Source organism: Chrysoperla carnea, chromosome 5 (assembly GCF_905475395.1).
Source record: "Chrysoperla carnea chromosome 5, inChrCarn1.1, whole genome shotgun sequence".
Classification (NCBI taxonomy): domain Eukaryota; kingdom Metazoa; phylum Arthropoda; class Insecta; order Neuroptera; family Chrysopidae; genus Chrysoperla; species Chrysoperla carnea.
Window position 1 is genome coordinate 43,976,084 of NC_058341.1, and position 17,490 is coordinate 43,993,573.

Here is a 17,490-nt window from a genome sequence, read left to right on the forward strand (position 1 = left end):
CCGGGTGGCTGTGTGGTTGCACACTTGCCCTTGAAACAAAGATACGCTGGTTCGTAGCCTGCTATGGCTAAATTTTATTACTTTTAAATTAAATGAATTTTTTTTTATGTTAAAAATTCCCCACTTTTTTTTATAGTTTAAAAATTATCTATAAAACCCGCCCTCTTGCAAAAAACGTCAGTTATACATATGTCATAAATCACTATTCTGTCAGGGGGTGGGAATTCAAATAATCATAAATATATCTCGCTCTTTAAAATCCATGTTCTCCTGTTACAAAATATTAAAAATATGTACAAAAATGGATTGGTTTATTGCTAAAATTTGAAACTTTTTAATAGGAGAATATGTCATATCAGTGGCGGATTTACCAGCAGGCTGAGTAGGCTGGAGCCTAGAGCGGCAAATTTTAAGGAGCGGCAAATTTAGTTCATAAATTTTTTATTTCGATTGACAAAATTTAGAAAAAATTATAATACACACACAAAATACGAATTTCAAAAATTATAGAGGAATTAAAATATTCAACAAAAACCGAAATATAGTCCTATATACAGTGCTAAATAATAAATATCTCAAAATCTCTGCATAAACAATTGCTAAACGCTTTTGATTATAATGTAATGATCATGAATTTTTAGAATATCGCAATAGCGATTCCATATTATAGTCGAAATTTAGTTATTTTTACATATTTTCTTCACTGATAATTACTATAATTTTTTCTCCGTGTACCTAATAATTATGAGATCTCCTTACACAATTCAATCTTGATACAATATCGATGGTCTAATCATGATTGCTGCAGCAAGTTTGCAAATTGTCAAATTCTATTCCAGAAAGTTATTTCTTTATGCGTAAAAAATACTGACTAATTTTTATTAAATAAAAAACTAGTTCGATATCTTATAGAGATTCAGAATAAGTATAGTCTTTTTGGTACATGTTTGAGATATTTTTTGCATAAAATATTGTTTTTTGATAATTCTTTGCTGTAAAAATAATCAAGGATCTAACACGGTACCATAGTTCTCGATGATACTAACCATACGGGAAAAGTTGATGTAATGAGGATAATGGAGCACAAATCATAAAGTTGCAATTTTATTGATAGATAATTGATATGATTGTGAACTAAGATATCAAAATTTAGAGGCGGCAAAAATTGAATAGCCTACGGGCGGCAAATCTCTAAATCCGCCACTGTGTCATATAATTTATCTCACTCATATTCTCCTATTACAAAATATTAAAATTAGTATTTATCAATTAAAAAATCGCTCGTAAAGACTAAAATAAGAAATTTTGTAACAGGAGAACATGTTATATATTTTAACCCAATTTTTTTATAACATATTCGCCTATTACAAAATATTAAAAAAAACAACTTATTTTACTTGCTTTTTTGTTGTGCATGCTAAAATTTACTTGTTAAATAAAATTTTAGAATATTTTGTCATAGGAGAACATGTATTTCACAAAAAAAAAGGCATTATATTAGACCCACTTTCCCTATTTATGTCATAAATCACTTTTCTGTCAGAGGGTGGGAATTAAAATAACATAAAATATATCCCGCTCTCTTACTTATTTGTCAATTTTGGTTCTCATAACAATTATCTAAAAAAATTACTTAATCTCGACATAATAAAATTATTTAAATAAAATTTAATCGGTGCATTGCTAGATTTGAACCAAGGTCCTCTGTGTCCTGAGGCAATTCGGCTAACCACTGCTCCAGCTTTGACATGTTATATCTATCAATAATGTAATACATACGTTTTACTCATCTTTTTTCAATAAATTTACATTAGATTCTGGAGCCATAATCCGTCTCTGATTGGGTCTTGAAAAAGGGGAAAAAAATTTAAAATCTAAATTAAAATACGATTTATTTATCAATTATGTAGTTACATTAATCATAACTTCAAATACAATGGTTTATTACAATCACTATTAATAAAAATTAAGAAAATTCTTAAAATAATCAATCTCATTTGCATCCATATATTTAAAAACAATTTTTTTTTTTGCATTATGATGCATTTCACAATGACATAAAAATAATTATATTTTTTATTTTTCAATTCCACAATTATTCTACTTAAATAAAACTACTTTTCAATATTTCTTATTTAAAATATTTCTACTCCAATATATTTCATTTACTTTTTAATAACAATATTATACCTACTTTGAATGAAATATAAATAGATACTCTTAAATAATTTTACTTAACAAAAAATATTTTTACTTTTAATGATAATACTTTTAAATATTTCTACTTTTAAAGAAATCTACTCTTCTAAAGTATCTTACCAAGAACGGATATGAATTTTAATTATCTTAATACGTGTCTCTTTCAAATTGGAGCCCAAAAAATTAACATTTTGAACTGAACTAACAGGGAAATTGAAGAGAGATCTATAAATCAAAAAGAAATTAATGCCTGTTTCTGTACAAAATATTTGGACACCTTCAGTTCTTTTGTTACACATTGTAGAATTGAATTTTACAGAAGTAGACTCATTAAAAGTATCAATATTTGAAAACAGAATTATTTTGAAGTTGAAAAATATTAAATATATAAAATACCATTAATTTTTGTTAATTAAAATTATTCAAGAGCATATTTTATTTAAAGAATCATTAAAAAAAAGTAAAAATAAAAAATATTCTCCAGCAGAAATACCTTAATTAAAGTAAAAATATTCAAAAGTAGTTTATTTTAAGTAGAACAATTGTGGAGATGAAAAATTAAAAGTAGTCTTCTTTTAATGCCAACACAATAATCACAAAATTACTAATAGTTTCTTTATACATATCTAATTATTAACATGCTCAACTCAACTAATTTTGAATGAAACAATTACCACCTAGCCCACATCGACCACCACCATTTCCTAATCCAACTAAATTATTACCTATATCAGCGTTTTCTTGTTTTCGACGTAATATTTCTTGATTTGCTTCTTGTATTGCTTCCCATAGTTTTGCCTCAGACATGATTTGCCTGGATAAATCTTCAACAGCTGGTTCTGCACTTAAATCCAACAATGATGAAATACTTTCATCATGCAGATTAGGCGTTTGATCTGCAGATGGTATTTCTGATCGTTTTCGGCCACAACCTTTCGATTTAAAAAAATAAAAAACTTCAAAACAATATTATTTACTCAAAAATATGTCATGTGTTTCAATAATTTCTAAATAAAATTTTTTAATTATTAATAGACCACAAGCCCATGCTGAAATTTTTCGGGGGTAATGACCCACCAGGAAACAGATGATCTTATATGAAAAAAAAAGTTTAAGCACTATGTTGTCAGTTTTGCGCTATACAGTTGAGTGCAGGTGAGAATATTAATGTCACACCCCTTGGTATCTCATCCCTGTACCAGTAAATATGTACGGCGTTGCTGGATACCAGCTTTGCATAGGTATTCGAAGCTGATTACATTAATCCAGTGATTTCGGAATCGGAAGTTAAAAAAAACTTTTAACCTCCCGCCAATTTCCGAAGCCCTACGTGTTTATTTCTGTACGACTTTTATGTAATTCGCTTCGAATAGGTACTTATGCAGAGTTAGTATCCAGCAATGCCGTACATATTTGCTGGTGCATTGGTGAGATACCAAGGGGTGTGACATCCATATTTTCACCTGTATTCACATGTATCGCGCAAAACTCACGCCATGGTGCTTAAGCTTACTTTAACATTTTTTTCCATATTTCCTCGTGGGTCATTTCACACGAAATATTTCAGCATGGGCTTGTGGTCTATAAGTATATTATTGTCTTGGAATGTGTGTATAAGGAAAATTGTGAAAAGTTTGAGAAATAGAAATTTAAAATTGCTAACGGTTACATACGGGGTATAAAGTGTTTCTATTAGTTAGTTGGTATCGAGAGAATTTCGGGAAAGGGAGAAGCAGATATATGATGTCTTCTTAAGCTTTTGTGTCAGTGATTGTTAATTTTATACATTTATTTTTTGCTATTTTTCAGCTGAATCAATATCACTTTTTTTTCCCCAGAAAAATATTGTGCTAAAGTTCTCAATTTCCAATCAGATTTACCGATTCCAATGCCAATTTTTCAAACATTGGGACGTTGGTAGTTCTTGGCTAATCTGCCAAGCTGTTTAAAGATTGTCAGTTTTTTTTGTATCTTATTACAGAAGCCTTCATATTGGTGGGAGCGCAATGAAAACATCTTGTGCTCAACGCGAATTATATTAATTGCATTTAATTTACCTGACTCTGTTTGTGGCCTTAAAATTCCTTTAATGGGTATGTTTCAGTAATATGAAGTGGCTAGAGCCTAGTTAGGTCTGCAGCCAAGGGGAAAAGAAATGAAGGAAATGGTCCGATGCCTCTTCTGGATTTCTGCTTGAAAATATCAACAGTGTGTGGTAAATTTATAAAAATAAAAAAATTTACCTGTAAATGCATTACAAAATGGTCGTTTTTTTGGATCCAATTGTGGGCCTCTTCCAATAAATGCTGCTCGTTTGACCTTAAATATAAAAGCGAATAATGTTAATAAATACCTTATCTATTTTCAAAGCATGTATCATACAGCGTGGGACAAATATCACTATCCGTGAAAAAAGGCAATCGTTGATTGATTATTGCGAGCTTCATTTTATAGTCCAAGTCCATAATGATAGTTTTTTGTCAAAGATAAAAATAAATATCTTTTAAAACTTGTTTGAAATTATTTGTATAAATAAGAGTCATTACAAAATAAAAGTTGTAAGTCATTTATTTTTACCTTTGATAAAAAATCATCAAAGGTAATTTTGTTTATGATATGATTATTTCCTCTTTTTTCATAAGTGTTATTTATCTCAAAATTGTATATTTAAACGTTGAGCAGTGACTTAAAGCTTACTCTTGTTTCTCCAAATACTGATTTATCTGTACTTAAAACAACAAAAGTAACAATTAACAATGTCCACGATAGTATTAGAAAGCCTTTCATTATATCTGCAATATAAAATAATTTTATATTAATAAAATATTAATTGTTTTGTATATTTAAAAAAAATTAATAACTAATTTTAGCCACTATAAAGCAGGAGTATTGAAAGCTTTTCACTTGCTTGGGACACCTGAAATATATGTGCAGTAAAAAATATTTTTAACTCGAAGATAAGCTTATGATAAGCTTAAAATTATATAATATAAATAGCGAATTGCCGAAAAAAATGGAGCTATTGTTTTTTTACTGATGATGGAATTTTGAAAAATTGTTCATCGATACTACCTACATATGTATCTATATGTTTATGTATGACAATTTAAGTCCGATTTGAATAAAATTTGGTATCAAGAAGAGTTTTGGTGTTTGAAAGGTCAAGTTCGCTAATGAGAAAAATCGTCAGATAAACAAGGAGCAGGGAGGTTGCGTAATGTACAAAATTTTGAATTTTTTCCAAATAAAATCTATTTTAAGCAAAAAAGGTCTCTTGTGATTTTTTCTAGACACTTAGTTTTCGAAATAAAAATTCACTAACTAACGCAGCTCATACGCTACGAATTTTTTTCTTCTTGAGATTGGAAGTATAATAAATATGTGACATTTATTTCTATCATCCAGTATATGTGACTACCCTAAAATTTCCTGGTGTTTAGATTCAAATTGTTAGTTCATTAAACTATCAGCTTGTTTAAAAAAATCTAACTAAATCCAGGCCCAGGATTGACAGCTGTCCTAATTTGCTTTTCCCTTGGTACCCCCGTTACATCCCTACAAGCAACGTTTACTCGAATTGAAATCGAAAGATTCAATACGGTTTTGTTATTTACCTGAAAATTAAACTTTAAAATCGCTTTTTTGATACAACTGAGCTAATTTTGTAGATAAAACAAGATATATTTTTTTTTGAGAATGTAAAGGGAATCAAAATATAAAAATGCATATTATAGGTAGTAAATTTATTTCTCCCTTTTTGTAAAACTACTAAACATGTTTATTTTAGGGTGTAAATTGTACTTATAGTTATTGTGTGTATTATATTTAGCGAAACATTATTTTCACTCAAAAACACTTTAACAAGTGTATCTAATAACGAAAGTAAATATTAAATTTATTAATTGGGGTTGTAATACATGTGTACACACTCTTTCCCTGAAAATGACTTATCACATATATATAAATTCTCCTTATTTCTTTTGATATGAATTTTGTGAATTGAATTTTTTATTTATTTGACTTTTTACCCTCTGCAACAATAAATACTAAAAAATAAAACTCAAAAGCAAGATTTTTGAAATTGTATAGAGGAAATAGTTTTATTTCTCTAAGGTTGACCTCACATGGTCAATGCTATTGAAACAATATCGCAATATTGAACATTTAGAAGAAGAAATTTAGCATTTTAGCTCTAAAATTTCCGAAATAAAATGAATCGATTTGCGGAGTTTTGCTTTAGATTTTAGAAGGTATTTATGAACTTAATTGATCGTCTGAGGAGTACTTATACTGAATCAATAATATGAGAAAAATATTGAAGATAACTAGAACGATTTAATTTTAATTGAAGATTCGGTTATATAATTGTTTAAATTATGTCTTGATTTGACAAATATTATTAACTTGTGTTAGGGAATCCGAATTTTACCATATATTGAGTCAATAATAATTATCATAAATTGAGTCAATAATAATATTACTTCAATAATATTGATCGTGCGAGTTTAAGATATATCTAAAAAAATATCTGATATTCAACAGCAAATAATAAATAACTTAATGTTCGAATAGCGTATAGAATATCAAACTCTTGCGAGATTATATAATACAAATAGCGGCTTAAATATCATTTCTATCTTTTCTAGTTTAAAGTTCAAGTAAACATAAAAAATTTACTACCTACCGTATTTAACAACCAAAAACAGAAGTAATAATATGAAAAAAATAAAAAGTAATTTTTCTAATAATAGTATACTCTGAATCACAATACCGTTTTTAAGAAAATCTAAGTACACAATGAGAAAATGTTTATAATAATTAACGGTTTTTATAGAAAATCAAACATTGTACCCTTTACCCCGTCCGGGAATATCGATAACCGCAAAGTAATACTTGATGTATACTGAACTCAAACTGTGTTGTTGTCGAGTATTTCGATGAAAAGGGGAAAAATTGTGTAACTCATTATTTAATAACAGTGTCGGTTCAAGCGTAAAAATTGTATAAAAAGTATTTTTGGAATGAAAGATACTTATGTAATCATTGTTAAAACATTTCCGATTAGAAAATAATGTATAAAACAGTTTTACAAATAAGTGGGAGCACAAATGGAGTGATTATTGAAATTACAAATATTACTTAATTTTTATGGATAAAATTTTATTAAATTAAATATTCGATAGACAATAATGCAAGAGCATTAAGTCATGCTTGCACGTAAGTTTATCTTTTTTAGGGTGGAAAAATATCTTCTCCTTAACAATTTGTAGCTGAGTTGCTCAAAAAAATACGTAGAGCAATATTTACATTAGGATAAAAATCTTGAAGATGCCATGAATGCAATATATTACATATGTTTTGTGCCGAGCGTAAATTCTGCTAAGGTGTCTTTAAGTTGATAATGTAAATGAATACATTTATTAATTGAATTTATATTAGGTTTTTGGTAGTACATACTATATTATAATAAATAATTAAAATAATAAAAAATTATTATTAGTGTATGACTACAAGTTTTTTTATTTGATCTCAAAATTTTTCCAACTTGCGTTCATTTTCAAGAGATTCAATTTCCATTTCTCAATGTTTTTTCTAAGTCTACATAAGGATACTTACTGAGGAGTTCATTTGCTTGGTTTTCAACTCGTTCGTATCAATTTCAGATAAATTATCAAAAATATTAAAGTTTACCTACATAAAGCTAATGTTATGCATATTTTTTTTTAGCTAATTGTATTTTAGCTACCTGTGTTGTACATTGTAAAATGAGATTAATTTCACTGAAAACATTGAAGAACATAAATGTGTTAAAAAAATTTTCCTTCAAATTTTTCAATTCATCATTCTTTTTTTTTTTAAATAATCCATAGTATTTTTCGATCAAGACTAATATATTGATAAAAGCCTTTTGATCTATTAAAAAATTAATATTGAGGTAAATTAAAAAGTAAATTCAATCATTAGGTTATTCTAAACATTTTATTGAAAAAAATGAGATTGCTCTGGAGGCCCTGATTAGGCACGGGCCTCACAGGCCTAAGGTTGAATCCAGTACTGAGCATTCCCGATCGCTTGGTAAGTAGAAAATCAAAATAGTAAGATATCAAAATAGCCAGAACTAATAATGGGCGAAAAAAATATGGGCGAAAAAATGTTTAGGTATAGATAAAAATAACGACACTGATTTAGCACAAAAAAACATATTTATTCATTCGTTCTCTCAAGTATGAACAGTGCAATCGACACATTATTTATATATTGTCAACACGAAACCAACAAGTCTAGATGGTTAATGACACATCAACAAAATGTCCCTAAATTAATGTCTCATGGGTATTAATTTGTATTAGCTATTAATAAGCCTTAGCATAAAATCTAATCAAAAATTTTCTCGGATAAAAATGAAATTTATTGTAAAAAACCAAAATTGATTGTTGTTTCAAAAAGAAATGAATAGGTGCCTTGATTGCTATTACCAGAAAGATTTTTTAAAAGATAGAAAACGTAAAACTTTTTTATAAAATCCAAAATTAAAATTAAAAAAAAAAAATTTTTACTGCTAGGCTGCCTGGCTTTGCATGCTACCAAAGACTTTAAACTATAATAGGTAAATATTGAATATATTTATCTGCAATTTTGCCCCTCTCTTAGGCAAATAAAGCCTGATACAAAATTAAAGACTTCCAATGACAAAATAGCAAATTAAAATATTTGTACAGCCTCTGCAAATGAAAAAAGTTCAGCTGAGGATATACAAACATATTTTATAGAACGCTTCTCGGCAAAGGACCGTTATTTATATTCGTTCTTTAACGGGAAAATTATTTTTTTTCTTCATCAAGTTTCATATTGAAGGATATCGATCTTTTGTTACTCTAACTTTGAATTAATTATTAATTTTTCCTGTACTTAGTATATTATAACATAAACGATTGTTATCATTAAATGTGGGAATTTTTATATTTATTAGTTTTTGCCACTGAAATTTCGCTGCCTATAAAAGCTTGCGCATAGTAATAAATACTGCTTTGGAGATCAGAACTCATGAACAGATATACAGACAAATGAAATGAAATTATTTCATAATTCTGGTGGAAGTGTTGGGTACTTGCAGTTTTATGAAAAAATGATATGTTCAATACAGTTATTTGCGCTTCCACCAATATTGTATATAATGTTAACATACATGGTTTATCATATATATACATTGAATATTCTCTTATGATAGGGATGATGACTAAAGACGGTGGGTTGATAGGTCATTTTCCACGCGTCACATACTCGAAAAATAAGTTTTGGTTTACAATTATTATTGAGTGCATTTGTATTCTTAAAGATGTGTATATCTTATTTATATTAAATTTATCCTGTAAATTATATAGTAAGTTTTAGAAATTATTGCCAAGAAATTCATTTTAAGGTGTTTCGAAACCAAAACGAAAGTGTTAACAAAAAACTGAAATTTTGTGTGTCAATTAACGAGTATTTAATACGTCTTCTGTGTAAATTTCAAACCGATTCTCTGTACGGTTTACGCTAAATTATTTGTTAAAAATAGCCCTTTTTACATGGTGGTATGTGAAGAAGTCGTAATAAATGTTGGATTTTTAGTTAAGGATGTATGAGCATGACAACAATGTTTGATTTAAAGGCTCAAAATTTTTTTACTGTAAAATTTCAGCTTAGGTATCCGAGCAAATTTTTAAGAAAAAAGTCATTAAAAATCGATATAAAATACATTGGCTCTTATGGAGGAATCTCAAAAAACGACATATTTTGGAAGTTTTTGATAATTTTCATTTGGAATGAATGAAAACAAATTTAAAAAAAAACTTTTTAATAGAAAGTAAACATATTAGCAATGAATTAGAAAAGAAAAAAACTAAGTGTCTCCGTCCATATAAGGGATGTAAGAGCAGGGTAGATTAAGGGTTGAAATTATTTTTATCTTATTTTCAACTTTGATGATGAATTTTGTTACATCGTCATGAATGTAAACGAAAAATAAGAATAAAATTTTTCGATATGTACTTTGGTTTTCGAAATATCGAAAGCTGAATAATTAAACAAAATTTTCAATTTTCAATATTTTGAAAATTACGCCGGAAATCGAAAAATTTTATTCTTACTTTTCGTCTTACATCGTCAAGTTATAAAATAAATTATCATCAAAATTTAAAATATATATTTTTTAAATTTGTGCCCCCACTACCGTGCTCATACATCCTTAACAAGTGCTTTTAAAAATGTTTTACCATTTAGATAAGAAATTTTACCATTTTATTAATATTTCTCAAGTTTTAAGCTTTAAAATTATACCAAAATTAAGAACTGTATGCATAAAAATTAAAAACATTTTTAAGTAAAAACACTGACTTTGAAAGTTAATTTATCTTAAACCGTTCAGAGAATCGATATGAATTTTTGACAAAAGACGTATAAAAAGATGATTAATTGGTAAATAAAATTTCAAATCTTACCTTAAAGAAATAAATTAAAGAGTTTGTTCCGGTATTAAGTCTAGTTTTACAGTTTTAGATGTAATGTGATAAAATTTAGTATCATAGAAATCTAATAAATTCAATTCTGTTACCCAAAAGAAAAAGAAAAAAAGAGAAAGATTAATAATTATTGCCACACTGTTATATGTAATCAATTTTTCGATTTTCTAGTGTATGTATAACAATCCTTTTTAAATGTTATTTCTAGATTACATAGAAAATGAATATATGGAATATATGTATGAATATTGACTGTATTAATGACTTTTCTTAGAATGAAACATAATCGAACATAAATCGATGATATTTTATACTTACATAATAAACATCAATTCTTGTTTTTACTTACACCCTTAGATACATGATTCGATTTTTTTTCATCGAAAATATAGACTTATGCACTATAACGGATATGTAAACGGTTACACGGTAAATTGATGTTATTAAAACGGAGTATTATTTCAACAATTTTAATTTGATATCCACTCTACACGTCTGTAGAACCTTTATCAAATTGAGCTAGATGGTCGAATTATGATAGTTGAATTAGTTTCAAGGATATGCCTTTTGGAGGTGTGAACTTTCCAGCCCTATTTCCCCTGTATTATGTCGGTAAAAAATCCATTGAAAAATACCATGTATTTTGGCAATTTTTTTTCTTCAATACAAAGAAATCATCTAAGTATAGAAAAATAATAATTTAAAAATAAAAAAACTCGACTATATTAAATAAAAACTGAAAAAAAGTGCAGTAGTTTACATAGCGACTTAACAGTCGGGGTCTATTATTTGAAAAATTGCTACCGGTCTACATTTTAATAGATTTTTTAAAGGACTTTTTAAATTATAATTTTTATTTTACACTTTATAGTTAGAATTTTTAAATACTTATTCAATGATATCCCACTTAACATAGTTCGTCGAATTTCATTTTTTTCTTTTTCACAATATGGCGTCTGATGATCGCCATGTTGAATTTTCATTACTGCCATATCTTCAGCGAAACTTGCAAGATTAATACAAATCAATTGACATTAGAATCATCAAGATCAGCTCACAAGTTAGGTCTCTAGTGCGTATGAAAAGAACACGCATACATATACATATACATGTAATGACTGATAAACACATTACCACTCCTTTGTGTCGCGCAGTCGGGTAAAAAACATTAACTGAGGGAGAAATATAACCTTAGTGATGAAGCTCTGCTGCCCACGGTTTCTTTTTTTTAAATGATATATATCAATTGCTAATTTGAAGTCATTCTTATTTATAGGCATAGTTTGATGTTAGATATTCATAACTTCCGATAAATAAATGGGGTTAAAGATATAACTTTGATGCCTTTGAAATATGTAATACCAACTTTACATTATGTGGTTAATGAATATGCACATGTATGAGGTAATTTTGACCCAAAAAAATACAAAAAGGGGGAACTAATTTAACGAATGGGAGGGTAGCTTTCGATATACCACCAAACTTTCTTTACAAATAGCTTTTATTTTGAAAAAAATCTTTGAATCCTTCGAAAAATAATCGTTCAATGAGAATAATTTTTTTTTTTTCGGATACTATTTAGATTGCGATTGAATTGGTTTCTAAGATGCCGACTTTCTTTTGGATGAAAGTTATTCTAGATTATTTGCAATTTTCTTTTCAAGATATTTTGTTCACGACATGATCAAGGGCGTCGCCAAGTGGGGGTACATAGAGACAGCTGCCCTCTCTAGAGATTCCCAAAAAAGATTCAATGTCAAATTCTATTTCAAATTTTCATTTTCATTGTTCAAATCAAGCATTTCAGGTGGTAAAATAGGTCTAAACAAAACAAGTATTCAATGACTAATTCATTTTATATTTCGGAAATGGCAATGCGTAGAAACTATCACAGACAAAAACGCAACCCAACCTAAACCCAATTACACCCCTATTTTAACGTTTAACGTTGGGTTTTAGTTTTCAGTGACATAACAAAATGAGTGCATGTTTTATAACTTTAAAGGTGAAATATAATTAAAGAAAAATAGAAAATGTGTCGAGTCGATACATGTTTTTGAGTTTCCATTCCCTTTTAAAAGTGGAAACTTTCAAAAAAATCACTCTGTTGAAATTGGTATTATTCTACCTATATGTGTATGTTTGATAATAGATTACTACTAAATCTGGTTTATAATCGTGATTTAAGCTGCTTGGACATCATTAAAATTGTTAGCTTTATTATCTTTGATGATACATATCATAGATAATTCCTTCAATAGTACATTTAATACAAAATGTACTCATATTTATTGTTACATTTGTTATACGATACAGTGTGTATCAGTTATTTACTCCACTAGTGTCAAAAAGACATAAAACATTCGCATATTTTCCGGAAAACTCTTCAAATCTATAGCATTTTATTAGAATTTCGGGCAATATTATGTATAGAAAATATTCGATTGATCAACAAATAAACCTGATTTTTGTATTTTTTGAGCCAAAATTACTCTATTTACGGATTTAAAAAATTATAGAACAAAAAGTTCTTCCTGATTATTTCGAAGTAGATTGGACCAAGAAATCACGCTATTCCATACAAAGTTTGCCTCCGTTTTTCACCCCAAGTTTCAGATCTCTGCGAACAGCGATTTAGACTGTACGTTAGCCCGTCAGTAAGTCATTCAGGACAAAGCATTTTATATGTATAGATTATGGTCAATATGAACCATTGGAATTATCTTATTGATATTAAATTTCGTAATTTTGAAATTTTTTAAATGATTCATTGGTCCAATATATCTATTGAGTTATTTATGTTGGGGATATTTTTTAGAGGTTTCTTTATTTGCGATCCAGAGATAAATTAACCTGAAAGCAACTCAAGTTATATCTTATTCTTAATGTTAGTGCATCAGAATATGTGTATGAGTTACTTGGTCACTTTGTAGATACAGGTAATACATATAAAATAAATCATTTAGGTAAATACTGTTTCATATATTATGCTATATAATGAACATAAATTATCGGAATTAATTATTTAGATATTGATTAAACATATCATGATGATGTTTCTAGGTCTTTTTGATGATGCTATGACGATTATCTATAACTATCTACATATCTATTGTTAATAAATATCCAGATGTGTATCTACCTGCGTATCAAATAGCTTAATTAAAAAGTCTTCTCAATTTTATCTTAAAAGGTATAAAGGGTGGGTGTTTTGCCAGATGTGACAATTTTATCATACCTACTATCATAGTTGATTGTTCAAATATATACTTAAGTTTCACTTAAAATTTTTGATACATATCCATTCTGCCGTCATAAGTTCAAAAGCTCAAAATAAATAATTTTCCAGTATAAAAGAAAAACGAATTTATTCATCCGCATAAAATTACCCAAAAACTTTGTGTTAATGATACTATAATTAATTTGTAATTATTTTCAAGAAAAAATTGACTTAGGACAATTCAAAACGATCTCAAACTGGAATTCTGACCAACATAAATTTCAACATAACCCATCGCTGTATCGGCTTTGAGCTTTCTAGTATCATAAAAAAGTGTATTTGAAAAAAAAAATAGTAGTACAACCATCTTGGACTTTAATTTTTCACTTTTTGCATCCAAGTTAAGCTTTTGGTTACATGTATAGAGTTTGATGAGTAGAATTCAAGTTTATAGAATTAAATAGTTTACATTTCTAACGTGAGCCCAACATAAAAATTTTAGACCTTTTATGTTTAGAAAAGCTCAGATTGAAAATATATCCAAAACTATTTGAAAACAAAAATATATCTGATCTAAAGAACATGAAATTTTCTATAAAAAAAGCACCCAATCAAAATTTTCGTAATTTACACAGAACCCGAGGAAAACGTGATCAAAGACATGTATTTGTAAGACTGATAACTTAAATTTTTTTTATATTATATTCCATTTTCGCTTTTTTTAATATAATGGAAATAATGCATTTTGGTGTTGGTGCAGGGAAGTAACGAAAATGGATGGTGTACGGTAATACGGTAATAAAAAATAAGTATGCACCAGTTAAAACATTATAAATGTTAGATATCTAAAACATTTGTAACTGATGGATATTTTTTGCTTTGGTGTATAATTTCCTACACTAACCAGTAATACAAATAAGAAATTAGTAATACATTTAAAAAATTTCTACGGTAATATACATATTCTGGTTTAATCTAAAAATTACCATATTTTAGGGATAATAAAATCTAGACAATTTTGTTTGTAAAATCACACCAAAGTATGGTAATCACATATTTAGCTTAGGTATTTACCATAAATCTGGTAATATTGTTATCCTAATCATTTAGGTCTATATTTTGGTTATTATTATAATCACAAAATCGCAAAGATTTTTTTATTTGTAAAATTACGAAACGAAACTTAGATTTGTAATATTATTACGAAAATTGAAAATCAAACAGAAGCGAAAGGCTTAACCAAAATTGTTTTGACTGATCAAGAACTAAGATGTTAGATGTTATAAATAGATATAGCAGCTATTGAAAGCACTTTAAAAAATTTCTATGATAATTTAATTTTACTTAAAAGTTTTGGAAGCAGTTATTATTAACTTTTTTTATAAAATAAATTGTTATTTCACAATAAAATTTTGGTATTTTTACATGCATGCGGGAAAATTAAAGAACATTATAGAACTCTTGCTATTAAATATAAATTGAGTTTTGAAAAAGGTTTACTTGTTTTATAATACATATTGCCACATTTTTTTTCAAATAGTTGTTAAATTTACTAATGCTATCTAAAGTGTAGTTTGTGAAAATACTACTTTAACACGCTTTTATTAGCTTGGTATCTATTATCACTTCGAACGTCGGATTAAATTCTTCGCATACTTATCAAGAACCGATGAAAATAGAATAATTTAATTAGTTTGTCTGATTATCCTGATCAGAATGTTCAAGATTTACGAATTTATAATAAAAATAATGCATTTAATTATGGTGGAAGCGCAGATAACATGTAATAATATAAAGAAATAATAGTTTTAAAAACTAAGAGCATTTTTTTACTATCATTTATTTTTTAAAAAGAACTGTAAATCTATGCATTCCTTAGTAGCAGCATATTTTAATTTTCAAATCTGAATATATAAACATTGTATGCATATATAAACCTATTATTATGAAATATTAAAAAAATATTAAATATTAATAAACCATGTTTTAATATTCGCTTTTAATATATTTAAATTTTTTTAATATTTTTATTATAACTTTATACAAATATTATTGAAAAAAAAAGTTTTATATAATATAACTATATATATATCTCTATGCATACAGAATGAATATATATATATGTATAAATCTATTGTTGTTTTTGTTTAATTAATTAAATTATTATATCTTTAATAATAATATAATATACCTCTACCTCTGTCTTCATTATTTTATTTGTATATATTTATATTTCATTCTATTTAGAACCATTTAAAAATTTTAAAATGAAATTTTATCAAAATATACCACGCCTATCTTTATATGATTATCAATTTGTCTCTTTTTAATTATTTAGTTGATTTTTAAGTTTTATACAAATTTTAGGAGATGTGAAATATGCATCAACATAATTGTTGGAATTCGAACACAGGACTCCAGAACAAACAGGATATGAAAGGCCTTTCAGAATATACTCAAAGAAAATTTCTTTGAATGAAACTTTCAGGAGTATTCTTTGAGTCATTAATATAATTTACTGATACTTTTACTTTTTAGATTGTTTCTTTGTCTAGTAAGACTGGATTTTCTAGGTATAAATTACTCACAAAATGATTTCTATTCAAATCGACGTTTAGATGAGTACTTTTTGAGATATCATCAAAATCCCGTTTGAATAGTTTTTATTTCAGTGCGATTCTGGAGATATTTCGAAGAATATCCATCTAACAGTTTTCTGAGCTGGATGTTTATATGTACAGCCAAAGTATTAAAGAAAAATCTTTTTAACCTAAAACTTTACCAAAATTTAAAACAATCTCTCCGAAAAATCGCCGTACTTGGAGCCGCAATAGCTCGTTTGAAAACTTGTACTTTCTAGTTTTGAAATCTGTTGCCCAAAAACCACCCCATGTCGCTTTACGCAGAGAGTTGAAAGAATGAGAAATGTTATCAGCAAATTTTATATAAAGTTTAGAAGCTTACCAAAATTTTGAAATTATTTTACAACAAATTTGTTGAAACCACTCGAAAGCTGATTTATTTTTCTTAAAAGTAAGGTACAAAAGTTCCGTACGAACTTTTTGAACCAAGATATTCGTCTTCCAAGCAAAATTGACACTTCTGGATTTAAAATCCTGTATCTTTTAAAATAATCTTTGGTTTATTTAAGATAACTAGGACCCATAAAATATAGAAACCCTTAGTACAAAGCGGAAAGGGCCGATAAAAATTTTTTACCAATAGAATAAAAAACTAAAAAGTACAAGTTTTCTAATGAGCATAATAAGATTTTATATAGCACTTTGTCTTTAAAAGTGGTAGCCAGATCGGCAAGTTGAAAAAACGCTAAAAATATGGAAAAATTCTGTTTCTTTACATTACACTATACCAGAACGTAAAAGAAAGGTAGTTTTAGATTTTGCATGATATGAAAAAAAATATAGTATCTGACTTTAGTTGAAGAGGAAAAAAACGGAATAACTCCAAATTTTTAAAGATATTCCAGTCTAGCTAACGCGAGTTCTCGGCTGCTATATTATCGTAGACTTCCTTTATTTTGGCGAGGAAAATTGCATTGACTGGTCCTCC

At 27.5% G+C, this 17,490-nt stretch overlaps 1 protein-coding gene across 1 annotated transcript; it reads right to left on the reverse strand.

The window, feature by feature from the left end:
* Positions 1–2,749: 2,749 nt before the first annotated feature.
* LOC123300468 (cardioactive peptide) lies at positions 2,750–6,989 on the reverse strand. The gene is made up of 4 exons (XM_044883045.1): positions 6,884–6,989; positions 4,897–4,991; positions 4,443–4,518; positions 2,750–3,131 (listed from the first exon to the last, which is right to left on the reverse strand). Exons 2-4 carry the CDS (start codon positions 4,984–4,986, stop codon positions 2,851–2,853), a joined length of 447 nt encoding a protein of 148 aa, XP_044738980.1. The 5' UTR covers positions 4,987–4,991; positions 6,884–6,989; the 3' UTR covers positions 2,750–2,850.
* Between the last annotated feature and the right edge of the window lie 10,501 nt (positions 6,990–17,490).